The sequence below is a fragment of the Echinococcus granulosus genome, assembly GCF_000524195.1.
Source record: "Echinococcus granulosus chromosome Unknown EG_S00028, whole genome shotgun sequence".
NCBI lineage: Eukaryota > Metazoa > Platyhelminthes > Cestoda > Cyclophyllidea > Taeniidae > Echinococcus > Echinococcus granulosus.
Genome location: NW_020170408.1, coordinates 184,677 through 212,614, shown reverse-complemented (window position 1 = coordinate 212,614; position 27,938 = coordinate 184,677). Strand labels below are relative to the sequence as shown.

The 27,938-nt window shown below is 44.7% G+C and overlaps 1 protein-coding gene across 1 annotated transcript; it reads right to left on the bottom strand. All coding sequences in view use genetic code 11, as the record gives it.

Moving 5' to 3' along the window:
* Positions 1 to 383: 383 nt before the first annotated feature.
* Positions 384 to 27,800, bottom strand: EGR_04458 (Filamin-A; the record flags this gene model as incomplete). The annotated part of the gene is made up of 38 exons (XM_024493707.1): positions 384 to 495; positions 2,071 to 2,254; positions 4,064 to 4,265; positions 4,529 to 4,731; positions 5,026 to 5,317; positions 6,410 to 6,601; positions 8,288 to 8,478; positions 8,770 to 8,934; positions 9,140 to 9,421; positions 10,197 to 10,400; positions 11,478 to 11,636; positions 11,980 to 12,153; positions 12,222 to 12,491; positions 12,558 to 12,696; positions 12,854 to 12,889; positions 13,032 to 13,276; positions 13,547 to 13,736; positions 14,392 to 14,709; positions 14,787 to 14,935; positions 14,994 to 15,317; positions 15,394 to 15,567; positions 15,683 to 16,330; positions 16,694 to 17,039; positions 17,243 to 17,500; positions 19,228 to 19,421; positions 19,499 to 19,619; positions 19,908 to 20,044; positions 20,245 to 20,382; positions 20,667 to 20,726; positions 21,937 to 21,996; positions 22,839 to 23,039; positions 23,291 to 23,528; positions 23,604 to 23,722; positions 24,703 to 25,087; positions 25,178 to 25,290; positions 25,338 to 25,734; positions 27,405 to 27,454; positions 27,497 to 27,800. The coding sequence occupies 38 exons, from the start codon at positions 27,798 to 27,800 to the stop codon at positions 384 to 386; spliced, it is 7,974 nt and encodes a 2,657-aa protein (XP_024351821.1).
* Between the last annotated feature and the right edge of the window lie 138 nt (positions 27,801 to 27,938).

Here is a 27,938-nt window from a genome sequence, read left to right as displayed (position 1 = left end):
GTTTTTTTAAGAAGTTGCTGCTTTTCTGTTTTAGCAAACCTATTTTGAGGGAAAAAGGCTAAGGTTTCGGTAAAATACAAGCAGGGGTTGCTACTTATGTGTATTCAGCCACTTTGCAAATATTTTATTATAAATCATATCGGACATCAATAAAGGATTATTGATAAAACACAAATTTTGAGAGTAAAATGTATTTAATTTTTTTTTTTGGCAAATGGCCTCGGTTTACAATTGAGGTCAATTGCTGCTCACTTGACACAACGTGTCACCTCTGTTGATGAGTGCTTTGTGGCAAGAAAAGGCACATTTATGTCAAAATGTCCCAAAAATTTCTAAAAAACCTTCAATATTAGTCAGAATGACTTGATTAAGGAGCGGTGAAGTCAAGCCTGCCTCAAACTTGTCCTCTCATTGTCGCCACCTTCACCTCGAACCATGTCATTAACCCTGGTGGGGCGATATTTGTTGTCGAGGCATTCAAGGAAGAAGATGTGGCTATATATGAGATTTTAGAATATCAGGAAATTTATTTTTTTGCTTAATTCGTTTACTTAAAAAAGTCGGAAGTGATGATACAGAAAGTAGCGCTTTTCGCCCCCAAATCGTAACAAGGTCCACCGGTGGAGCGCCAGTTCTACCACTAGACTACAGGCCAGCATAAACAGCCGTACTGGCTTTTGCTGAAAGGGTAGACCACGGCGACTCAGCAGTCTATCTGGAAGGGAAGCAAAAGAGAAGGCGGAAAACTTCAAAATATTATAATGTACACATTTTTAGACAAAAAAGTAAGAAGAGAATCCATCTATTTTGTCCTGAAGAAGTTGTTAAGACTCTGGGTAAGTTTCCTTCTACCAGAAAGCCAAGTCTTTCACGTCACTCAGGCTGGACATCGTGGTGACTTCCCAACATGCCAAGCAATTGCACATACTTGTCTAACAATTGATAAATCCTGGCTCGGAGGAGGGGGATGGCGGAATGGGAGTGACAAAACTTTCATCTCGCCCACACTCGACGGGAGGGAAGTTCAAACTGGAAGTCGGGCGATTAACGATGTACTCATTTGGGAGTCCCTTGATGAATGATGAAAACCATCCGAACTTCAATGCAACCTTTTGCTCACATTAAGCTCAGTAGGTCAGTTTATCGGGGGGGTGGAGCCAGAGAGAGGCTCCACCTAATTAGTCAGTGCCTTTTTCATGAAGCAGTGGATCTCCATTTACCTTTTAAAAATCCTCTCTATGATTTACTTATCCTATTTAGTGTCCCTTCGAGGGGTCGAGGGACAATCTGACTGAAGAATCAACTGGTCTACTAGTTTTTTTTCCCTATTAAATATCTAAATGTCTTCCCCTAATCCGTGTAGCCTAATAAGCCAGACAAATGATTCGCAATGGCTCCTCCGCCCTCCCAGAACCAAAAATAATAAACGATCTAATCGGTCATATAATCAGAGGTCATCACGCAACACTGCCCTGATCGGACTTTTGCCCCTCCCTGATACCCTCGATAGCATCAGCCACCTTTTACCACCTCAGAAGAGGTATTCAACCCCATTATTTGGGCAGCAATAACTACCCGCTTGGTGTGTGTAAATTAATTTCGTAGCAACTTCAAAATTACGGCTAGACCAAAAAAAAGTAGAGGAGGAGGTAAAAAGACAACAAAAAGAGAACCAAAAAATTGCTTGCGAGCGGAGAGAGACAAGGATAATAGGGCGGAGGGGGAGGGAGAAAGGGTGGAGGAAGAAATGGGAGGACTTGGTGTCTGTGTTAGCGCACAAAGAGGGGCTTTCGATTAGAGATGCAAGGCACAACTGTGATTGGGTGAGGTCGCATTCCCCCCAGACCCACCCCTACCCTCCGGCCCCGCCTTTTTTGGGGTGGGGGAGGGGAAGGCGGGTACGAGTAAGTTACTTTTAAAGCACATGCATATTTCAGTGGTCTCAAAAAGCCAAGTAGTTGAAGAGATCCGCGAAGATCCACACGAAGAAACAAAGGGAGGAGAGAATAAGGCGAGAAGTTTGATAATCTGAGGAGAGGTGGCATCCAGTGATTGGTCCCCTCCAATTACTTCACATCCACGATGAAAGGACTGCCGGGGATGTGGGTTTCACCCCACTTCACCATTATGTAGTGCCGTCCACGATCTCGGACGGAGTACTGCACGCTGAAGAGATTGTCTCCGAGGTGCTTTATATTCACCTCCTCGCAGGGCACAATTGGTCCAGACACACCGACATAGAGAACATCATTGCCTAAAACAGTGTGAAAAAGCAATCCGAGGTCAAAGGTCACTCGGGTCATTCAAGAAGTATTAGTACAGGCTAATGTGATGAGCAATTCAGTACGTGCGAATAACGAATAGGGATTTAACGAGGCCGATTGAGGCGAGGAGGATGGGATGGGTGGGGGGGGGGGGGCAGACTCTTTGAGAGCATTTCGCATGATGAACTACTAGAGAGGTAACATGGCTTGACAGAGCTGACAAGCCGTCAAATCCACCTGAATATGCCTTCAAGATTCTTTGATGTCAAAGGTCATTCGGTGTTGCCTTCTGGCCGCCTAGTTTTAGGTCTATAGGGGCTCCAGGTGGGATTTTTCACAAAATTTGCCCCAACAAAGTGGACAAAAATGTAGTCAATTGGTCCGTCAAATGGCAAATTTGTTTACTAGCTACACTCCAAATTGAAAATATGCGCCTATCGGCGTCTCACCTAATAAAAACAAATTCTTATTTAACTTTCAGCATTAAATTAAGTCAAGAAATTTGATATTTTTCCAGCCGTTACTAAAAATTTGCCCTTCGGTTTCGGCAATCTCAACTTCATTCAAAAAAGTTGTTTCTTTAAGCGGTGACCGAATTTTTGTTTAAATTAACCACATCTTACGGCCGTTTTACCGTCTTAATTTGGTTTTAATGGATCTACCTGCCCTTGATCAAAAAGTGGCGGCACAACTGTGATTACGCGGTCAGAGTCAACACAGCATGCTGATCTCCACAGTCACCTCTCTCCCCCTCTGCCACTCCCTTCCTCCTCCTCTCTCGCCCTTTTTCAGCATGCTTTTCTCTACAAGAGAGGTGGAAGGGGAAAGGAGAGGAAAAGAGAGCGAGAAAATCATGGCGGTCAACATCAACAGCCCTCATTGTGGAAGGAGATTAATCAACCGTGCTGCCTCTGTGACTGTTAGCAACCATCGGTTGTCGTACAAGACTGTTACTGACAGCGATGTGAATGACACTTGCAGAGGCCAACAAATGACAATGATGTCGCTTTTCAGGATTAACGATAAACAAATAGGGATGCTTGTGTGTGTTTGTGTGTTGAGCTTTTGGTTTACCAAGGTATGAACCTAGAAGGCGGGAAGGAAGGGCGGAAAGGAAAGGAAAGAAGGCAAGGGTAAAACTCTAGCTATTTCATTTGCTTGTCTAGTTTTCTAATTCGGGAGCTCTACCTATTCAAAAGGCGGCCTTTGTCTCCCGGTAGCACAAAACTCTGCTCGGCAGTAAGTTTCCCCTAGACTGTCCCACCTTTAACCGACTTCATCGAGACGGTGGCATGAGGTAGTTCCAACAGGGTAAGCATGGACTTAGTTTGTGTCGATTTAGGGTAGAGGAATCTGAAAGCTGGGTCACTGGTGAAAAATCTTGACAGGCTATTGGTTGTGAAACAAATTCAAGGCTATTCCATGCCTCCAAATGGAGGGTTATGAGGTGCCATTAACTTTCAGCCGTGGCGAACACGGTGAGAGGAGGAACTAACCCTCCTAACACCTAAATCACCTGAAAAGGTCGAGTAAGCTACCCTCAAGAGTTCAAAGATTACCAACATATTAAAACGCTTTGTGAATCTTATCCGCTTATTTTCTAAAAGACCTCTGTGGTGAAGGAGCTCCTCGAAAAACGCTCCGTTATTGTACGACTTGAAGATCATTTTATCGCCTGGACGACACTCCAAACAAGAGATCATTAAAAGCATAAGGAAAAGGACTTCGCCTTCCACGATCTACGCTCTAGGTTTAAATCAGCTGCTTATATACTCTGTGGAAGTGTCTCCGACACATACCAGCGTTTTGAGCATTGACGGTGAACGTGTTGGTCGATCCAATGTAGGCATTGGCTAGACCTGTACCAGAACAGGTGACAGCGTCAGCTCGTGAATAGCTCATGGAGCGTTGAGGTCCGGTGACCAAACGACCGTTGGTATTCACTATCAACTGCGCGGTGTCTTCACTGTACCCGTAGACTGCATCTCCCGTGACGTAGGCCTTCAAGGAAGAGGGGAAAGAAGGGAATCGTCCCAACATTACTGATCCCACATTATGAAAATATCTTTGGTGGAGGTTAATAAGGAGCGCCTGATGAAGCTCCAAAGTAAAAGGAGCTGAGTACAGGGGTGTCAATGGCACTGAACTTTGACCTGCCCCACTGACATTGCAACTCGCTGCCTTCTCTCCGACTCACTGTCTACTTTGTGGTTGCCAAAGAGGAGGACAGAAAGGGGGAACTGAGAAATGAGATGCCAACTCACCCTGAAAGGTGAATGCACAATGGGTTGTCCATCGTAAGTGATGGTGATGTTATAGGTGCCAGGTGCATAGGGCGTATAGCTGAATTCGTAGCCGTTCATGCTTTCGGCGCAATTCAACTGCACCTTACTGGGTCCATCCACTGTCACAGAGAGTGCTCCACTACCCGCATTGGCTGTGTTCACAAAGAAGCGACTTCTTTCGCCTAAATTCCACCAAAAAGTAGGAATCGTAAAATAATTTCTTGGTAGAAGACGAGGCTTTCAAGAACCCTCAACATATTGATGATACTACAGGCTGTAGAAAGTAATAACTATGACATATTACAATGGAGGACAATGGTGGTAGTGAGTGGAAGATGCAGAGTGTGGAAAAGGTTGAGAAAATACCATGTTTTGAAGATCGGATCCAATCAATTGTCCCGGTTTGACCCTAACGGCCCATCGATCACCGCAAATCACTCACATTTCTAGCAGTTGAAAAGACTGGCACTGCTTACCAACAACTCCTCGAACCAGGCCGTCACCCGATGCAGTCACAAGACCAGGATCACTGAAATCATCTTGACCCACAAGAACACGGAAGGGACTTCCAGGAATGGGTCTTTCATCCAGCAGGACATGGACTAGATGTGGACCATTTTCTTGTGGAGTAAATCGGACTGCGTGTTGATCCACATCGATGGGATGAACAACAGCGGGGTCTTCTCGACCCGAAGGAGTCACCACGTAGGCACGAAGGCGACCTCTTGCACCCGTATAGTTCACTGTGAAGGCCATTGGTACACCAATCTGGAAAGAAGAGAAGATGGGGAGCAAACTTGGTGACAACCAATAGGAGGTCGCCTCTATACATTGCCAGACAACCTGAAGGCGCGCAATGGGAACCTCTTCAAGAAGAACCGGAATTAGTCACTTAGTGTGATGGAAGAACACGACAGTTCATTTCGCTTAAGGGGTAGCCAAGAGTGGCTTTCCGGACGTGACAAAGAGTCTGTGACTTGCAGACTTGCAGTTATTCTTAGTTCCACCTGTAAGTGAGACCAGTTTCTGCTCACACAGCCCATGTTACGCCTTCTTCGATCGTACAAGGGTTTGTTCATTTTATCGGAGAAATTGACCAATACGAGGAAAGAATCAATTCAGTGGTCATCATTTCAATTGGTCAAAGCTACATCAAATGTGGCCAATAGGATTGCAGTGCTACAGCATAGGAATCAATTGCTTCTCCCTCTTCGACCAATTAAAACCTAGGTAGCCAAAATCGAAAATTTTTGCATTTTACACAATAATTCACCCAATTAATTAATGGAAATAATGGTTAAAACATTTTAGAGGTAAACATTGTCGTTTCTTGCGTCGGCAGGCTTGTACATCCTCCAGTGCTATTACCAGACGCAGAGGATAAAAATTGCCCTCCTACCCTGTAATTACGCACCTCTTTCTCCTCCATCGTGCCTCTGTCTTCTTAGTGCTAAAAAATACTAATATTTCTCCGATTTTATGACTTGAGGTAATGAGAAATTAGGGGGTTTTGGGCACAGTGCGGAGTAAAATGCCAAAAATTCCTGCTTTTCCTTTTCCTTTCCCCCTTCCTTTTTTGTGTCACTTCTCTGAGCAATTTTCACGCCTTTTTTCTTGAGGCTAAGATGTAACGTCTGTTCTTGGCATAGTACGCCATTTAATCAAAGGCCAACTGCCATCACAAAGGGAAAAAAATAGGCAAATATGACCACTAGAGTTAATTTTTTACTTCCGCTCACCCTAGATGTTAAACAAATGAAAGTTTAACTGGCAAACGAAGCTCTCTGTGACCCTGGGGACAAAGTGAAAGAGGATGGTGCAATAACAAATCATTGCCCCTCACTCCCTCATTCATCTTACCTGTAGTCCTCGATCCTGCACTGCAGCAACACTAAGTTGACGATTCTCCGTGCTGTAGTATCCGCTGGGGTCTTCAATCTCCAATCGGAACGGCGAGCCCGGTACGTGTTCATCGTTGAATCGGACGGAGCAGAGGTATTCACCCGGCTCAGAGACACGGAAAGAAACACAACAGGAACCATCCTTTCGATCCTGACAAAAAATGGCATTAGCAAATACTTAAATTTGAATATTTTCACATTTATCATTGTAGAAGCCAATTTAAATGGATTTTGGTAATGCAGACCTACAAATCGAATTGGTTTACAATGGGCCAATCAAAATTTAACAAGGACACAAAAGACCAATAAAAATGTCAGCATCACATACCTAAGAATCTAACCATCTTTCCTAATTTTCGAGTCCTCAAAAGTTGCTTATCCTTTGTTTCGGATTAAGAAGCAGCAAAAATATACTGAGAAACAATCAAAAATTCAGTTTTATTCCACTTGCGTATTGAAGTGAAGGCTTGACTTGCAGTTAATTCTATTAATGAATTTAAACATCGGACCAGAAAACTACGAATCGAAAAAATATTCTATGCTGATTTTTTACCGACAAATGAGAAATTTTTGTGGAATGGCTAAGAAGGAGAGATTTACGCAATGGAGAATAGAATATGGAGAAGGTACTATGAATGCACACTTTCCAGCAGGTATTCCTAAACCTTGACCTGACAAAGAAGACATGTTGCTATCCCTCCAGACGGCTTGATAAAAAAACAGTCATTTTCAGCCAATTGTTTGTCTCAAATCGCTCAGTCAAAATGACCATGCAGTGCCTTCTCATTGACATCTGCCAAATAAATTGACATTTCTTAGATTCTCCCTTGAAAAGCTATTTGATTGAGGCGGAAAATCGGCACGGTATAGTCACAGAGAGAAAAACTTTCTTTACCACCGCTTTTCATTTCTTGTGAGGCGAAAATGTTATGACGCCTAGAATATGTGGGAAGGGGAAATGTTCCGATTTTTCTGACACGTTTTTCACCCCAAAAACCACCTGCTTCTGTGTGCTGAAAAAAGGAGGAAAGTGTGCCGCAAAAAGTCGAATTCGTGGATTTACAAACGTGCATGCAAGGGCTTTGTAAAACAGTGGAAGACGCATCCCCTTTGATTCACTGAAGCTACCTTCGGTGACCTTGAGGAAACATATTTTGTAATACTTGAAAAAGCATCTTTGAAGGATTTCTTACGCAAATATATAAATTAGGCAGATTCTTTTTGTTTTTAAGTGGTGAAATGTACCATCCGATACCACCCAAAAGTCGAGGAAAAGGGGAACAGCTCTAATAATTTAACGTCCAGGTTAGTGGCGTTGAGAGCAGAACATCTCGGCTGTATATTTTCACTCGATACATTTAAACGCTAGAGTAGAGGTTGTTTTAGCATGTTTCTAAGGCTACTCCCAACCAACTGGACAAACAGATCGCCTTTTTGAGTGCTTTAATTTACCCGAAAGGGATTATTTTGGCCTCAAATCCCGCCTTTAGCACTGACTGCTGAGTTTCAATCTATCCGAGGCAACCTTGTTTATGCCTTTTGTAATTATCTTTAGGTCAGATAGGCAGCTCATAAGCCAGATTGTAAGAACTGTCAATTTCCAGACGGAAGTTGTCACGCGAGCCTCTAGGGTATGACAAATTTTACATTTTAATAAGCGTGTCTTGGACATGGAAGGTCTTTGCTGTCATAAATAGAAATAGTTTTCGAAAAAAAGCACGATATGCAATCCACAAAATTTAGTGTAGGGTTTATAAATTTTGATTAATTGCATTTTCGGGCTACCTTCTTACTACTGAAATGGGAGTAAGTAGTTAGCCCCGTAAAGCTTGCTCACCTCAAAATCGATTTCCGCCTTGCTCGGTCCCTCGATAGCAATGGAGAGATTGCCAGCACCGGCTTCGCGAGTGTAGATGTTAAATTCGTTGTTGCGGTTAATGTAGCCGCGTTGGATACCCTGTCCAAGGACCCGCACTTTGTTCGCGCCCCCATCAGTGATTGGCCCAACGGTGAATTGGAAGGGGCTTCCTATTGGTTCACAAAATTTGATTTAACCAATAGCCTCTACAATTCATTGGTTAATAAGGAGGCCAGACTTGTGGCTCAGTTGACAATTCTATCGCCTCGGATTTAACCTCCACGACGATGGAATTGGCATCTGTGCATACCACTTATCCCACTAGTCTCTCATTGCCTCTGCGTTCGTAAAATATGTCTAGTTTTAGTGCAGCAGAGCCTATGACATCTTCGAAGGAAGTCCGGACATGAAGTCTACTTAAATCCGATTTAAGTAGAATAAAAATTAAATTAACCACCTACCAGGTATGTGAACATTCCGATGACGGACAGACACAGTGTGAACACCCATTTCTTGGGGTACAAAACGAATGCAGTAGTTGGATGGATCAAGTTCGGTGATTACGCACCGCTCAGTTCGACCCGAAGGACTTGTCACTATGGCTGTCATCTCGAGGACGTTTACACCTGCAATATAACAGTTGGACAGGTTAGGTATAGGCCTTTAGGATCGAGTCATGTCCTTGTTCAGTCCCGCCTGATTGGCCAATACCATGTTCAGGTAGACGTTATGTGCGCTCTTAACCCCTATAAAGGTCAAGGCCAACCAAATGCCGTAATCTAGTAAGACTGGGACCACCCTATGCCTCCAATTAACTTTTCAAGTACAAACCTGGAATCTTGAGGTTCATCTCGCATTGACTGCCAACATGTGTTGTTTCAGCGACTTCTCGTTGCCTTGTAATTCGCTCCATGATACGGGGAGATGGATGACCACCGATGTTCACGGCGAAGGGACTTCCAGGGACAGGTTCATCGGCGTACTTGATATTGATGATGTAGGTACCAGGTTCAGTGGGTCGATAGGTAACCAAGCAGGTGCCATCCTGGTTGTCATGACACTCAATATCAGCTTTGCTTGGACCCTCCACTGAGAGGTTTAGACCTCCAAAACCTATTTCCAATGGGGAGAGAGAAAATTTTCCCTTTTTAAATCATCTAGTGTCTTTTCATGCTAGCGACAGGAAGCTAGCCTCGTGTGTTAAACATAATTCTATTGCTTCTGTCCCCTCTCTATTTTCGGAGCCATTTCGTTTAGTATGGGGATGCCTTCCCCCCTTCTTTTTCGCCTTGTGGACCAAACTAGTCTCCTACATGGGCAAGTCATCACCGGAAAGTGGCGCTCAGGAGCATAAGAAGAAAAAAGCCCTAAAAACTAACAGCTATCATATCAACGTGACCCAGTATGAGAGCAGCATCTTTTGACTCACTTTTCGAATAATGTACCAAAAGAAAGAGAGAGAGAAAGGTAGTACCAAAATATGATCTAAAAGTGGGTCGAATTTATTTCGGACCCAGTTTTTTTGCCAGATAGGCACCTGTTTTATTATATCACCCTACTTCTCCCTCCACTCGTTCTCCACAAAACTAAACGCGATCTAATTTGGCAATAAATCGTTGAATTTAATATACTTAACAGAAATAATTGGAAGAACAAAAGAAGCTTTATGGAGGAAAATTATTAAACGTAATTTAGGTTGTTTACAAATGATAAAATTAAAAGGTAAATAGTTCAGATAATTGAAATTTAAAATGCTTTTGGCTTTGTCGCCGAGAAATACACTTTAAAAGCCTTTTTCGGGGAGGAAATTAAATATTTCTTATTTACAGATTACCGACCAAACAGAATTCGCACTGGAAATGCGTCAACCAATGAGATTTGAGCTCACCTGCATCACGCGTATCGACAGTGAATTGGCAATTCTGATTGGCCAGACCCTCACGGAGGCCGCGACCATACACACGAACACGCGAAGCGTTGCCGAGCTCCGATTCACCCACATATATCTTAAAGGGACTGTTGGGAATTGGACGACCGTTGCGGAAAACATTCACTAAATGGTCACCGATTTCACGTGGAGTGAATGAAATGCCTAGAGTTGGAAAAAAATCCAATTTTGTGAATTTGAATTAAATCAGTTTATTGAATTCGTTGAATAGTTTGACGCATCTGCTTTGTTTTTTGTCTACTGGATCCAACGTCACATATCTGTGACGCTCGTAATTTATCCCTTTAGAATGAAACATGATTCGTGGGCCGTGACGGTGGACGCGAGAGAAGGTGTTGAAGACTACAATAACAGCGAATAGTGAGACCATGTAAGGTAAGGGGTCTCCCAACCACTTTGGTGTGTCAAGGCTACCTCTCTAGACGGAGAGCCGTCCAGTCCTTCCGTAGACTATTAGCTAGGTACCCAGAAGCTTCACAAATCAAGGCTTTGCCTAAATGGCAGGAGCTTTGGCAGGGAATTAAGGCTGGACAGGATTTTCCTATCTGTAGTGTTTACCTTCCTCTAATTTGGCGGATGTTGAGTCTGCAAGGACTCAGATGATGGGCAACCTGGACCTCATTAATAGCGCTTCCTATTGCCATGTCAGAGAAAAGGCCGAAAAAAAACAAAGGGGACATCAAAAGGTTAACTCTTTGCGCCCTATGTGGACTCGAGAATTTGTAGGGTGGAAGGGAATGGAGGAGGTAGATCTCCAGAAGGCTGCCTAATAAAGCGTAGTTGCTTCTACCGACCTGTCAGGGGAATCTCTAAGACAAAATTCCATAGATCACTGAAATGAGTGATTGAAAAACCTAGCGGGATTATAGGGGCACATTTTGGTATGACTTGACCCAAACCAATGTCAATTTAAACCAACTTTTGAGGGCTCTCTTCCGTTGATTGATTTGACCACCTTCTTAATGGATTTTCGCACTAAAAATCCTAAAATGATATATTGATTTCTGATTTGACTGTAAAAGCCCACCAGATATTCATTGCTCATTTTAACCTAATATGGTGTCATATGCTACTTATGGGACTGTAAGTAGTTGCAACGTATCTCACTAAAAATAATAAAATTTGAATAAGAAAGCTACTATTGCAACCTAAAACAAATTATTTTAACAAAGTTAAAAAGTACACAAAAAGATTTGTCATCTTTTTTGTCAAAAAACCTACCCAAATGCCCATTTAGCAGACGTTTCACCATGGAGGGCTGCTCAATGCCCGAGGGATTGGTGACCGTGGCGGTGAGATTGTAGATGTCTGTCTCGGAGATGCGTAGAGGTACTTCACTGGTTGTCCCCACCATCACCTGGGTCATTCGCATTGGATCCTCTTTTTTGCAACACGGAAAGAATTAGAAGTGTAGGCGTTTAAGAAGGAAAATTTTCGGAAAAAACAGGAAAAAAAGGCAGTATATTTTAAGCATGTGGATCTTTTTTATCACTTGATAGGATACACCTCTCTAGAAGTCGTTGACCACTTTTAAGAAAAAAGTTCTCCCTTGAAAACTGACGCGTTTAATCCTGCCGATTCCACTGTAGCGACATTTCCCCCTCCCTATTTGGACCTTCTTAACGCATGGTTAACCATAAAATTTACACTTTCTGGCAAAAAGAAACGGAGAGAAAAGCAAGAAAAACCTATTAAAAGATGATAAATAACTTGGCCTACGTACCCATGATGTTGGCGATGAACGGAGAGCCCTGAATATGCTGATCCATGAATTTAATGGAGATGGTGTACTCTCCCGGTGCTAGAGGTAGATAGCTGGCCGAGCATGTTCCATTCTTATTGTCATGACAGACAATTTCTGCCTTAGAGGGCCCCTCAACAGCGATTGACAAGCCACCTATAACGCAGAGTCTCTCACTAGTACAAGGCTCCACTGCCAAGGTCAATCAAAGCGGCAGAATTTACCTGCTCCAGCTTCTCTTGTGATAAGAGTGAATTCCGCGGGTTCACCGACACGTCCATGACTGAGTCCCGGTCCGTAGGCGGTCACACGACCTGAACCAACCGGTTCCACGTAGAATCGGAAAGGACTGCCTTCTATTGGTACGCCATTGAAAGTGATCTCAAGTTCATGAAGGCCATCTTCTGTTGGCTGGAATTGGGCTGTCACAGTGCCATCTCCGTTGTCTATCAAGGTGGGACGAATTGATCTACCGCCTGGTGTGCGGACAATGCCTACGAAGATGGAATATTAGTCACCAACGTGTGTAGAACTACTGACAAGTAATGAGTAGGCAGCACCTTCCAGACTACCAAACTTGGATCCAACGGGCAGTTTGAAGTCAATGGGGTAGTAGCCGGTGGTCTTTGTCGACTCATGGTACTGAGTCAGTGTTGTTGAATGCATCGTCTGGAGGGGAACGCGTTCCACGCGTTCTTCCTACAAATTAATAAGGCTCATTCTGCGAGAAATTGTCATAAGGAAATGTAAAAAATGCTTTTTTTTCAAAAGTAGGCCAATTTTCACCATCGGTTTTGTGCTGAGTAATCAAATGGAGTAGAAATGAGGAGGGCCTCTAGTAAAGTCGGTAGCTTACCGGTACAGGTTGAATCAGCTCGTCAAGATTCACAGCCTATAAATAAAAAGTGTGTGGAATTATTGCCAAAAAAGTTGAAATATGATAGCGAAAAAGTCACCTTGTAAATACTTTTAAAATTTTGCATTCGTCTTTTCAAAAAAGGTTTCACTTCACTTAGCCCATTTAGCAGACTAACCTTTTGGTTGAATCGTCCGCCGGATACAATTTGGCCACCGCAAAAGATCTCAACCATGTGATCGCCGAGCATTTGCGGTGTGTAGCAGACGTTAACTTTGCCATTCGGTAGCGCCACTGTATGAACTTCAGCTGGCTGGCCAGTGGGAGCGACCACTCGTCCCATCACCTTACCCATACCCGCATCCAGAGGGTTGACGGTGATTGCGCAGGGCTGGAAGATGGGGATTCGCGGATCGTTGCCACCTAATGAGAGAGCTCAATAGTAGAACTAGCAAAAATGTGGTGATTTCGGAGAACGTGTGACTCTTCGTGATACCGACCAGTTCAGCAGTATAAGGTCCTCGTAAGCTGCTGTTACTGATTTGCTAATAAGTAGATGGTATTTTATAAACTGAAAATTAATGCTGCTCTATAGGATATAAGTAGGTAAGTTTCTATTATCCATAAAGATATTTATAAACCAAAAAAAAACTTTTTTGTAACTATTGGACTGCCAGGAATAACCAGACTTACCTTCAATTCGACACAAATCTGGACGTCCAACGGGATGAACCTTAACGCAGTAGGGGCTCTCGGGAATCTCACGACCGCCAAATTTGACATCCACGTAGTGGGGACAGGCTTCTTCCGGTTGGTATTGACAGGTGTAGACACCGTCTCCGTGATCGGCAACCTCTAGTTGTAATGGGCGTTGTTCAGAGTCCTATAAAGATCGAGAGAATAAAAGAAAAGACTGGGCTTCCCTTCTGTCGTAAAATGTACGGAACTCAGTGATACAACACTGTGCAGAACAACGTCAAGTGAAAGTTTTAAGTGCGGTGGACGTCAAAGCACCGAGTTTAGTGCTTGAAACGCCGGACCGGACAAAACAACGTGTAATGGAAGTGCAAGTGTGGAGGTGCCTTTTAGCTGCAGCGAATGCAATAAATCGCCGCGTCTTCCTCCCTTCCCGCCATCCCTTCACCGTTAAGGTATTCACGAGGGAAGTACCTTGGAGAAAGGCAGCTTTAATCAAGTCGAACAGCCGTAAACAAAGAAGTCTCTTCACAGGTCTAAAAGTGTGGGGAACCCGTCATCGCACGGAGGTGTTGTGTGCATATGGAATGCGTGTGAGTGTATGGATAGGTGATAGGTCCGTTAAATCCAGGCAAAGCTAAGTCTTCTCCTGTTGCTGTTGCTGTGGTTGAATACTTCGTTTCCTCGATTTACTCGTTGAAGGTCTGGATCTGGATGTCACTTCAGGAGGCGTCAGTGGTGACTAAAGACAGGAGATTCAAAATTCGCAATCCCTTATTCCTCCTCTACCATACAATGGTAAAAATGAAAAATCATGGAGTTTTTAAATCACTTCATCTTACAGTGACAGTGAGCTCTAAGTCACCGGACCCGGCTTCCCGAGTGTCCACTTGGAAGGTGGTTGGTTGACCGGCTGGAAGGCCCTCGGGACGGCTGGGATGTACACCTTCTCCGGTGACACGGACTTTATGCGGCTCGCAGGCTGGTAGGACATTCTGCATGAATGGTGAACGTGGAACCTGGCAGTTATTTAATTTGACCTCAATCTGACACGGTCCTTCATCTTCTGGCATGTAGGTTACATCGTAGACACCGGGTTGACCTTGACGTGGAACAATGTTGGCGGGAATCTTGCGTCCGTTTCGATTGGTGTGAGTCACCTTGATGCAGAAGAGCAAAGACGATGAGTGAACTCTCTCAACTCTGCCACTGGAAGGACTCCAGATGTCCAACTTACCGCAATCGGTGCTTCACCAGCTTGACTAGCGTCCACGGTGAATGTAGCTGGAACTCCAGCTCTAGCACCATTGGGTTCCAAGCCTGGACCATAGCATCGAACCTTGTTTGGATCGATTCTATCACGAATGGGGATGTTGAATGGACTTCCTACAAAGGCACATCGTCGATTAGAGCCGAGTTTACCAAACCTTTCTACTGAACTCACCAGGAATGTCCATGTCGTTGAGTTTGATGAACATATCGTAGTTGCCAGCTTTGGTTGGAAGATATTCCACAGAGCACGTACCGTCTTTGTTGTCCACACAGTTTATTTGAGCATCGGCGGGACCCTCTAAAGCTAATCCAAGACCACCTTGACCAGCACCGTCTAGATCGATGGTGAAGTGTTGCGGTTCGTGGGTATAGCCACCTTCCAAACCTGGTCCAAAGGCTCGCACTCTAGACGGGTCACATCCCGGTGTGACATGAACTTTGAAGGGACTTCCTGGGACCTGCATTCCATCGTAGAATACTTCCACTTGATGCAAACCTGGAAAGATAAATCACCTGAGCTGCCCTTCCATCTGGAAGATCAATTCAAGGGCTTTATCTGTCGAAAACCATACCATCAAGAAGTGGCGAGTAGCTGCATTTGTAGGTTCCATCCCCTTGATTTTGGACGATGCAAGCTGTTCTCTGTTTCATAGGATCGACAACAATGGCTTTCACGACACCGCGACCAACAGGATCGATGGGTTTGGCGTCCACCGTGAATTTGGCAAAGGACTCCTTGAACACACCTACAACGTAGAGACGGTAAAAGGCGTCAGGATCTTCACGACACATCGAGTGGCATGCGTTTCATGCGTTTTATGGCCGCAAGCTGCTGACAGATGCCCTCATGCGCGACTGTACCCGTGGGTTGAAGTCCAGGACCATAGGCTCGAACTCTTGACACATCCACCAAATCCCTTCCTGAGGGAGTAACTTGAACGGGGAAGGGACTTCCAGGAATATGTTTATCCTTGTACAGAACATTCACGGTGTAAGGACCCGGTTCCACGGGCAGGTAGTCCACACCACAGGTGCCATCCATGTTATCGGTGTAGTTGATCTGTGCTTCTGCTGGACCCTCAATAGTCACCGAAAGTGGCGCAGGAGGGGCCTCACGACTATCAATGGTGAATAGGGCTGGTGTATTAGCAGTGGCCCGACGCAGACCATCGCCATAGGCACGAACAAGACCGGAGGGATCTTGTTGAGCTGCGAAAGCTGCAGGCTGCTTAGCAGTAGCAATGGGAGCTTCTTGAATGGGCACTGCACTGCAAGGGAAGGGCGAACCTCTAACCGGAGCTCCAGCCACATCGACAGCTACTTGATGTGGACCAGCTTGCGTGGCAGTAAAGGTCGCCTCATAGCCATCAGGTGATTCAACCATCTGACTCGGCACTCGCATTCCATTGGGCGCCTTGACAATCACATTAGGTCGAGGTTTTGGAGCACTAGGTGGACCGGCGCCCGCCGTCACAACGTCGAATGTTGTCGGTTTACCGACAGGAATCGCTGTAAGGATATGATGTCATTGCAGTCTTATAACTCCTCAAGGCTTAATTAACCCAGTATTAATTATTTAGGCTAGCGTGTCAGCAACGCCGAAGGGGACATGATTGTCAAGGGGTGAACACAATGACACTTTGCTCGGAATAAAGGACGGGAGACAAAAGTACCAACTTCTATCTGTCATTGGTCGAGGTGTTCACCTCTTCACGATGCCTTCAGAACCATCTTCAGGTCCTAGATCGTACGGAACTCCTATCTGGACGTCTCACACCATCACTGGAGGGCTTTCCACATTACATCAGTCCCCTAGTTTTCCCCGATCGGATTTTGACCTCATGGCGAGGTTGAAGCATTCAATGGACTTACTTGAGGGCAGTCCATCAACCCGTACTCGGCTCATATCCACATTCGGTTTGACAGGCACTTTGAATGGACTCCGTGGAACTTCGGTGTTCTCAAAAAAGACTTGCACAGTGTAGGTCGGTCCCGCGGTAGTAGGTGTATAGGACACCTTGAAGGTGCCATCCCGCATGTCCTTTGTGTCCATGGGGACATCGCGTCCGGCCTCGTCTCGCACGCTAATACCGACGTTGCCAGGTCCGGCTTGTCTGCAGTCCACGGTAAAGTGGGTCGGCTCGTTGCGTGTGATGGACTCCACCCCGGGGCCGTAGACACGAACATTTCCAGGGTTACAGGGCTCTGCAACGTCCACCTGAATTTCAATGAACCGTGGACTGTACTACCAAAACATCTCAGTAGTATTGGCCCACTGGTGTATGTACACATTCATATTGTGAGTTAGAAGTAGTAGATGCCCCCAGTCTACTGACTGTTCAATTAAGTATTACTGTACACCACTTCAATTCACCTCCAAGTATTGCTGTCTACTATTTGGTGATATAAGTGGTACATTACCCTGAAAGGCGCACGTGGTACAGCAACACCGTTGTAGGTCGGTATGACGGTGTGTTTCTTGGGTCGCTTAGCGGTGTAAGTGCAGGTGGCGGTAAGGTCGCCATTGTCACGCACTCGAATCGGGACTGGTTCACCAGTCTCGTCCCGCAACTCACAACCAAATGGTGCCGGTCCACCCGCATCACGCGCATCAATGGTGAACTCTGTGGGGATGCCGGCTACGACTCCGGGTGAGAGACCAGGACCGTAGCATTTCACCTTGAAGATATAAGTAAGAAAATTTGCTTAAATTGATGAAAAAGAGATAGGAACTATGACACCAATCAAGTTGTTAGGAAACACATTCCGGCTGGGGACGACAAGTGATGGAGAAACGATAACAAGTCAGATCGCTAGCTACATAGTAATTGACAATCACCGTGATGAAGCAGGTTTTGCCATCAGCACGAATGCATTCAATAAATATTTACCATAAAAAGCAATAAAACAGCAGGAGGGAAGCTGATTGGTTAGACGTGCTGAAAGCCAATCAGCTTTCGGGATCGAGACCTATCAATTTGCCGTGTAAACGCCAATATTTCTAGCTCAAAATAGCATTTTAAATTTCTTTTAGAAAGTCCGCAAATAAAAGTAAGTTTGGAAAAAAATTATGGGATTTAATAAGCCAAAATGGATTTCCCTCCGTCAATTAAAGCAGGGCGCATTTTGAATTCCTTTGGCTAAATGATGGTTTATTTAACGTGCCAGTTTACGCCCCTGCCAGCATAAAAACATCCTGTTTTGAGCCGAAAGTTTTGCTTCAATTGTTTACATGAATTATTGCGATTAATTTAGAAGCTAATTGCGCGCACACACTCGTGGAGAGAGCTAGAGAGAGGAAATTTCCCCGCTACTTTATCCCCATCTGGTACTTTTTCAGGCTAGTCCAGAAATCACGACGGTAGTGTACCGGAAAAGCGCTGATTAGTCATCTGAAAAAAGCTAATTTTTTCCGTACATTTCTACTTGCATACGCAACCGCACTCGCCTCTGATTGGCTAATAATGACATAGCAAAAAGAACTACAGATAACAGTCCTATCTGGTAAGGAGGAAGCACCATTTCCTCCCACTATAAATGTCCCGGGTCCTATAAAATGCGAGATAAGTTACTCAAAAAAAATCTGAACAGAGAAAATATTCTCACTTTGCTAAACCTGATGTGTTCAGTTCAAGCTGGGACTTTTGGGAATCATCCCCTCCGGTTACCTTCCCTAAAATTCCCTGTTCACCAGTTTATCTCGACAAGTATGACATTTTTTGAAAGGAGACCAAAATTGTCTCAAAAATTGAACACAGGTGCATCGGAAAGGGTCAAATTTAAGGCATGTGACCCACAAGCCTTAGCAACCGGCTGAGAGGTGATTCATGGCTAGGCGCCCTAGTTCTCCGAGGGTCTATTGACCTCCATCTGTCGCTGAATCTCTGAGAGAGGGCAAACCCTTCCACCTTACTTACATGGCCATAAATATTTGCCTACCTCTAAATGGTGTAAATTCTGACGAAGGAAGGCCCTTCCGTAGCCAAAAGCCGAGGGGACATTTTTCTAACATTAGTACGACCTCTACTTGATTCAGAAGTGTTTTGGAAGCGCTACTTCGACAGAGATAGACTGACAGAGGAGTCCAGCTTCCATTCTTCAAATATGAATTATTAGGTCTACAAAACGGTGTTCTTGTCATCAAATCCCAGGGTTTCCACCTTCATTAAACAAATGTTGAAGGCGAGAAGTCAAATATCAACGAAACCCAGCTCACTTTGGGGAAGGCAAGGCCGGGGTTCCCTTCAATAAATGACAATACAGCCCGTCTTACAGGGTACCCGATATTCAGAAATTCGGTCAAACCTACGGGGTGCTCTTCTATCTCTCGTCTGGTGGCGGTTTCCGGGAGGGCTCATTCCTAAAGCCACGTCGCTGTATGCAACACGAGTGGAGCCACAACTTACAGCATTTGGATCGCATTTCCCAGTGTCGGCTGAAATCGGCACCATGTACGGCGATTTGGGAATGTTCTCATCGTTGCAGAGAATATGGACGGCATATTCACCCGGTACGGTCGGCCAGTAGACCACCGTTGCAGAGCCATCTCCATTGTCCGCGCAGTCGATTCGAGCCTCACTTGGGCCCTCAATTGAGAAACCTGTGTAGGCAAAGAGACGAATTGAGTAGTACAGTCAGTGGCGCTGTCAGGTGTCATTACTAGGGAAAGGAACTCACCCAAAGCGCCCGTCTCCCCATTGGTCTCGACCACAAAGACAGCCGGCTTGTTTACAATACCACTGACAAGACCAGGACCAAAGGCACGAATTCGGGTCTCCTTGTAGGGTCCGACATCCACCTGAAATTGGGAGAAAAGGAAAATGCATTATTGCCTTGTGGATAAATTAGAAAAGGGAAAATTCACTTTTATCACACTGGTTTGTAAATTTAATCTGAGTAAATATGCTAAAAAAGAAGGGCTAAATAAGAAAAATTGGACAAAAGAAAGTATCAAATACGGCTCCTTTGTCAGCAAATAGAAATAATGACCCAATCAGAGCAGGAGATATTTACCAATCAAAAGAAAGATTATGTTTGGCAAGGAACCAATCAGGATGCAGCAGAAGAGTTAACGTTGTGAGCTGACCTTGAAGGGACTCAGCATGATGTGATCACCTCCGTAGCGAACATTGACAGTGTGAGGCCCAGCCTGTTGTGGGGTGTAGACGCATTCGTAGGTGTACGGTCCGATCTTTCGCTGTTGGCACTTCTCCTCACGACCGTCTATTGTTGAACAAAGAAGCAGCGAAAGTAACTCAATTCTACCGAGCATTGCTGCTATGCACGCCTTTTGTGTCAATGTCACTCACCTAACAGTTTTTAAAAATGATTTGACTCTTCAGAGACAAAGAAAGGCAAAAATCGGGTAGTGCAAAGACAAGAATTTACGGTAACTGGAGCCTTTCAGGGACCTCACAACTTACTAGGCCCAACAACCGTAGCTTCAACAACTCCTTCACCAGCATCTTCGGTGTGGACCTTGAAATCAGCGAGATCACGCACCCTAACTCCATGTGGTTGGATGCCACGACCTGTAGCATAGGCTTGTTTTGCGTCACAGGCTAAAAATAAAAACCAAAGTTGGCTTTAAAAATTGACAAAAAGTAAGATATTTATTCGACATTTCGTAAATAGCCAGCAGATAAACAGAGAAAAATCATTTCTCATGATGGCTGAACAGCATTGGTCATCTACCAAGGACACCACTTGATTGGCCACAGAAGAGGAGAGGGAGATCATGCATCCAGCACAGAAAAGTGCAAACTTATAACAAAAAGGAAAAGAACAGATTTCTTGTTGTATCCATGCTCAACAATGAAGGCTGCGGACAGAGCGATGAACGAACCTGGCTGCCATGGTGGCGCTATTTGATTGTCCGGACGCTTGACTGAACTAATTGGTGGCTCTGAAAGTGAAATTCTCAGGGCGATAACAACCTCACATTCTCGACACATAGGCAGCAGGAGAGTGCAGAGCCAGCGAAGCAGCCAAATTAAGCAAGAAGTGATATCAAATTTTGTTTGCATTTTACTTATGTTTTTTCCACAACGAGAATAAAATAAATTACCATCCAGCAAAAAATACGCGCGCATGAGTCCAATCCTCAATGAATTTACTCAAGACCGAGCAAAGCAAAATGAAATGACTCTCTGCACTTTGGCTTGTGAAAAAGACCAGATGGTAAGCCAGCAGAGAGCAAAAGAAAGGGTGGAAATGAAGATGCGGAGTAAAAAAAAAAACAAACCTGATGCCAAAATTGGCGTCTGTGTAGCGTTCAGTGGCTTTGCGCCAGCAACATCAACTGGACCTTCGATAAAAAATTGCCTGTAAGTAGTTTAGTCGAGCAATTATTTCTTTTTCTTGCTGTTTTGATTGACTTTCTGAAGACCGCCAACATGCAAGTAACATCAGTGATATCCGTCAAAAAGACGCTACTCATTGTATTTCCTCTTTTTTTGTCAAGAAAAAATTTATCCGTATATTTGTCCGTAAACTTACCCTGGAGGACCCTGGACTGTTTTACTCAATAAATTATACGGGAAATCACTGAGGAATAAAACGCGCCTCGAATAAACAAGAGAAGAGGAAAATGAACAATTAGGGGAAATGACTCATTATGAAGGGGAGAGAATAGCACAACCCGTGGTTTTGGGTCGATTTGCGGTGATAACGGGAATCCCAAGGAACAGCTTCGCGTGACCTTGAAACGATTATTCTGATTGGCTATTGGATGTACTTTAAACACATCGACTTATCTTGGTTAAATATAACTTTTTTTTACTTTGTGGGTAAGTAAGGCTGATATGGGGGTGCTAGAACGGTTCCACTTGACCTTGGAATCGAGAGCCCGATTGGCTACTCTAGAGGATTTCACGAATTAACCAAACAAACCCAACCGATCATGCGCCAGACAGTCATCAAAGCAGCACGTCTGTAAGCGGATCCACGTCGATACCCAGAGGCAACGATATAAATACGAGATAGGAGACAATTAACTCAAAGGCTTTCCACAAGTTCTTTTAGCATTTCACCATGAAGGGATGCATGCCAGAAATAAAATAAAGAAATGATAAATGTGTTACTCGTTTTTACTCATTTTGTTTTTTGACACAAACCTTGTGGATATTCGACACTCCTCTCCTGGGGATGCTTACAACCAAAGAGGCTCTTAAGGTCTAGCGGAATAAGGCAAATGTTAGGCGGCTTATTGAGTGCTTAGTCACCTCCTCTCCACCCTTCAGAGTGGAGAGAAGGTGGGGGGAACTAAAGCGGAAGCAGTGAACGAACCCTTTACCACCTCTTTTGCCTGTGGTTGTTGAGGCCGGCTTGCTTCTGCCCCAAAAAAATGAAGGCAAGATGAGATCACTGTTTCACCAAAAAAACGTGCATCTACTGAACACTGAATACAGTAGTATCGCCTGAACTCGTCGAAAAGTAGTTGTCTATCACAGTAGTGGCATAGAACCTGAGTCCGTCTTCTAGATGTTGGAGACGGGTGTCAAGGAGGAGTGAAGGCCTGTGCTGGGCACAACCGAGGAGTGGGAGGTTTACATGGACTGGGGACCAGCTGACACCCACTGTCAAATGTCAGTTGAGTTTTTACTGCTACTGATTACTATAGTTTTCGAAAAAATGTCAAGAGAAGACGAAATTTCCCCAATGATAGACAGACGGACATATGAAAGAAAAGTTGGAAGAAGCACGAAAAAAGGCGTAACGCAAGCTCGGAGCGGGAAAAACGCTGTCCCAACCAACCTTGCATAGTTGCATGATGCGGTAAAGAAGGCTTCCTTTGTGAAGCTACTGCCTCTGCAAAAAAACCGATATACTACTGAATTCCGCTTCAACTAATCACATGCTTGCTGTAAAGGGAACACGCGGGAGGTGCGGTCTACCGGCTTACCTTGAATACCTGATAAGACAAATGAGCAGTCGGGGGGAAGGGGGTGCGGGGGGTGATAAGTACCAGATTGAGGTGAACACTGGCCAATTTTCTTCTCTGGCATAAATCACTCACGGGGTCCGACCATCACACCGAAAGGTGAGTTGGGAATCTGTTGACCGGCGAAGAAGACATTCACCGAGTGTAGACCTTCCATCTTGGGTGTATACTCCACTAGGTAATTATCCTCACTTTGACGGGTGATGTTGGGCTTGATGACATCTTGTCGTCCCTGCGGATCCAAAATAACACAATCGGCGATGCCTTCTCCGGCACCTAGGAGGGGAAGAATTGGCAGCATTCACACTACAGCTGAACGATGAGGGGGGCTGGGGAAGTGCGGTCTACGGGTCAGACATTTTCCGCCCTCTTACTCGTGTTGGAATATCTAGAAGTGCAACGCTGATAGGTGAAGCTTGACAACAGTCAACTTACCCTCGTTTTCTACCTCAACTAAAATGAGCCAGGTCGACTTTAATAGTTACCGGAGATGGAGTTCATAAAGGCGAAGCAACTTCTCAACCCACCGGTGGTAAAGATGTTGAAGAAGGTTCTACGTCCCACTTGATTGCCCTGTGGTTCAATGCCAGGTCCAGAAGCGGAGGCTTTACTTGGATCCGCGGCACCCTCAACCATAACCTTGAAGGGTGAATTCATGATCTCCTTGGTGGCGAATTTGATGATGACCCTGTACTCCCCCGCCTGGGTCGGAACATAGGCGCAGGAGTATGTGTTCGGTCTGTCCATATTCGGAACGATATCGCACTGAAGAAGGTAATAAAAAGGAAGAAAAAATGAAGAAAGAAGTGGAAAGATTTTCTGGTTCTTTCTTTCGCTTACCGGTTCCCGTTGACCTTTTGGGTTGAGAACAATCACCTCGACAGAACCCTTTCCAGCCGAGGAAGCGTCAATAGTAAATCGCGCCGGCATGCCCACCTTGTTTCCACGAGGTTCAAGGCCTAAAAGAAGGCGATTATTGGTGGAGTGAATGGATATCTTTACTGTCACTAAGATGGTTCTCAGGCAACTGCCAATCAATGTCAGCGTCTTTATCCGCAAACGCTTTAAACTGCGTCCTTGGTGCCGGTGACCGAGGACCAAGGAGGAAGAGGAGGCAAGCAAAACGCTGCCGCGAGAAACAGGCACACACCGCTAGACCACGAAATTCCACACTGTTGTGACGTTTGCTCTCTTCCTTGCGTCGAGGCCACCGCTGATGACAAAATTGGCGTGCAGTTTCAGCCAAGACTGCGTGATTGACGCTGACCTCGATGAGATACTGAAACCCTATTTCCATGCAGGCTGGCAACGAGGACTTCACAATGCCACTCCGTCCTTCTCTCTCTCGCTCTCTCTCGGTAACTGGTGTTGCTTCGTGCCAATCCGAGGCAAGATGTGAGCTTTCATGCTCAACTGGCTGCCGACGGCTATGATTGGACCCAAGGGTGTTGGGTGTAACCCAGGCAAAACTTGGAGCTCACGCACACTTCCGGTGGTGAGGCGGAACAAACAATTGGTAGATGGCGCTGCTTGCGTAAGTGTGGTGGGATATGTGAGAAGGGAGGGGAATGGGGAGGCAGAAAAATAGGAGAAGTGGGTCAATGAAACATGCGGTTTTACCCTGACAGTTGTCACGGTTGTTTACGTCAAACTGGGACTGAGGCGTACTGATCGGTATTAATGGCTAACCTTTAAACCTCCAAGGAGGTGATTTTATTGCTGTTGGGTAAAATTATGTTAAGGGAGATAAATTTGTAGCAGAAAAATATCGCTTAGGGCATCCGTTAAACTTGCCCAAATTCTGACCAATCAGCAACGACCCCTTAGATTATCATCAATCTTGTGGCATTTAAAAGTATTTTGAAATTCCCTTCATTTTCAATAAATAGGGGTTGATTTTACATGAAAAAGAAGTTGTCATGCCTCTGGATGAAGTTACCTGGTCCATAAGCTCTCACATTGGCTGGATTGGCACGTGGTCGTAGTGGAGCCCCGTCCTTCAGCTTGGCGCTGGGAAATTGGCTCAAATACGTCATCATGGCTTTTTCATCCACCCGGGGGTTAATCATCTCCTCGGGTCTGATAAGTTGGGGTACATCCAACCACTGTTCAGCAGCATTCATAGCCTCGGTGGCGTTGCGCAACTTCTGTTTTGGCTCCCAATCCCTCCAATCGGGACACAGACCCGGAGCACAGGCATCAACCAGTGCACCGATCGCGGTACCGTCGTTCCAGTCAGTGGTAAAGTTCTTCACCGGACGCTCCACCAGCTTGGAGTTAAGCCATGCGAGTAGTCGCTGTTTGGGAGTGGGTCCAGAACTTCCCTATTGGCGAAGGGGTGGGGAGGGGAAAGGACAAAAGAATAAATATAATCTTAGAGCGGTCTTTTTGGTTTCTACCCAGTAAGGACCTACCTGATTGTAATCCTCACCCTCCCACAATGGCAGCGTGATGGAGTAGTGAAGAATGAGGGTCCAAACCAACCCGAGGATGAGCTTCAATCGGCAGTCGACAATATCGGTACTATCTGGATGGTGAAGGTGACCTCTGTGAGGGGATAGGAGACTGACTCACCTATATTAACCAGTCGTAGGCCCTCCTGCTCCTCCAAAAATCTCAACACCATGGTTACATTCTCCAGCTTTTGGGTACGAAAACCCGGTTTTCGATTGACATGACGAAACTTCTGACCCGACAGCGATTCAATCAGGTCAATCAATCTTAAACCGTCGGCAAAATCATATTGAATGTCGTCTACCGAGGCGCCTTTATTCTTCAAGTGTTCATTGGCCCATCTAGTGAAGGTGTTCTTTTGAATCAACTTCCACTCGGCATCTTCAGCCAACTCGCGTTCAGCCAATGGGATCTCGCCCTCCTCCTCCTCATCCACATACCCGTCCCCGGGATCGTCGTAACCCTCAAAGTAGGCACCCGCCGGATTCGCTTCAGCGTACATCTTCTCGCCTCTCTCCTGAGTTACTTTAAAGGGAAAAGAGGGTAAAGCAAGATTGGAATACACTTTCTTCCTCCTCTACTTGTTCACACCTCCCCTGGGCAAGAATAAAATTATGTTGGCCCCATTTTGGATTTGAAAATGGCTCCTTTACCACTTAGGTCTTGAAATGGCAATAAACTTGTTTTTATCCTTCTTTTTGAGAAAAAAAGGGAGAGGAAGGGAGAAGATTGAACCGCTTCCTGAGGGTTAACCTAGACAGATTTCTTGTCCACCGAGGAGAGAGGGCAATTTGTCTGAGATGTTGACTCCCTTCATTTTGCCTGACAGACCATCTGCCGAAGCAGTAGGCATCAATTTGACATTTTGGTGAAATTTTTGCCAAAGAAACTGATTAGGATAACTCTTTAAGGTTTTTTTTAAAGGTACGCTATCTTTCCTCCCAATTTTCTGGAAGAATTCTAGGGGGTTCATATTTGACATCCTGACAACAAACAGTACTGCCAAGGTGGCGTAACTTTGGTCAAGAGGACAAAACGGTTCCAGCGTTGCCATAGCTACGGCTGGATTGTTGAGCAAGCGTCAATTCTAGACCTTTAAAAAAATTATTGTTTCTGTTTTCGACACATTTTGCTGGATTTACCCACTTCTCCTAATCTCTTTTCATTCCGTAAAAATAATTCCACAAAACTTGGAAAAGTCAAAAATGGGAAGCACAGACAATGGTTTTGATTCAAGAACTCCATTTTTGTACTTTTGCAAAATTTACTAATAAAAAGGGCTTCATTTCGAAACACAATCCCATTTATTAATTTACGAAGTCCTCCCAAGCGGTGCTTTTAACAAGTAAAGGAATATTTGACAAATTTGAAGAGTAAAATATCTGCATTAAATGGTGATAAATAGGCAATAGTGCCTTTCCAGGGTTCGGAATACCAAACAAAATGGCATGTTTTATGAACCATGGAATTTGCTGACACTTGGAGACTTTTGAGAAAAATGTTCATTTGACCAGTGCTTTTTAGATGCAAAAAAACGCGAAGCCCAAATTGTGTAACTAAATCAGGAAAGCACATTAGGTTTTAAAGTACTTTTAACGCCTAAAAAGGCTATTTGTTTTAAAAATGCTGTGGTTTCACAATCCCGATTTATTAAGTGTAATCAAATATCTCCTACCAATTAGGCCAAGACACTTTTTACGAAAAATACTTTAGCCTTCTTTGTTAAAATATTTGGGTAGAGTATAACATAAAATAAACCACATGGCCCGCACACTTGTTTTTCCACTTAATCGCCCTAAATGACCTTCAAAGCCAATATCCCATTGGGTTGTCTAGTTTACCCGGGTTTTTTAAAAAGCACTCACTGGCAAAGGATTGTGATTGTTCGGCTATTTTTTGCGCTTTACTTGGAGATCTGATATTTTTCGCAATCCCTTGTGCTTCTCGTTTGGTTTAAATGGCGTTAAATAGGCCTCTTTGAGCTATTCCGTCTTCTCAAGATAAGGTTCGTTTTGCTTCAAATTAGATATAAAATGCTCATGATACTTCTTTCTGCTTAATTCCTACCTGCCGTGTACAGACTTAAATCGCCTATTTTCAGCGAATCAAATTTTGTGATACATTTAAATAACGTCATCAGTCGATAGAATACTCCTTCAAAAAAATGTCTGCATGAAATGAACTTACAAAGTGAATATTCCTAGACGCTTGTTGAACTTGGAGCAACCTTATTTCCGCTTATTCTCGTGAGCAAGAATTGCCCTAATCCACTGTTGTACAACTCCTCAGTCGATTATTTTTCGATAGAAAGGTGGGAGAGAGAAAAGGTGAACAATATCCACGAATATATAAATGTATATATTCGGTAGAGAAATTAAAAAGGCAGGCTTTTACAATCAAGGTTGAATAAGAGAGAGCGAGCGGATGAGTTAGTGTGTGTGAGGAGTAGTTCCTCTCTCGCCGCAGCACGTATGACAGGGCTTTTGGGCGAACTTCTGTCTGTCCGGCTATCTGCAGTCTTTCCGCCCAGCCTCCCTCTCTCTCTCGCCCTCTTCCCTCCTCCCGCCTCCACTTGCCCCACATCGATCCGAGCGTGCTGCTGCTGTGTGTAGGTGCGTGCTAACGTGCGTGTTCACCTTGGTCAGGAGGCAATGGATTGGGGCATTTTGCTGCAGTTGCTGGTGTGTTTCCGTCATTTGACGATTGGGTGATGTTGATAGC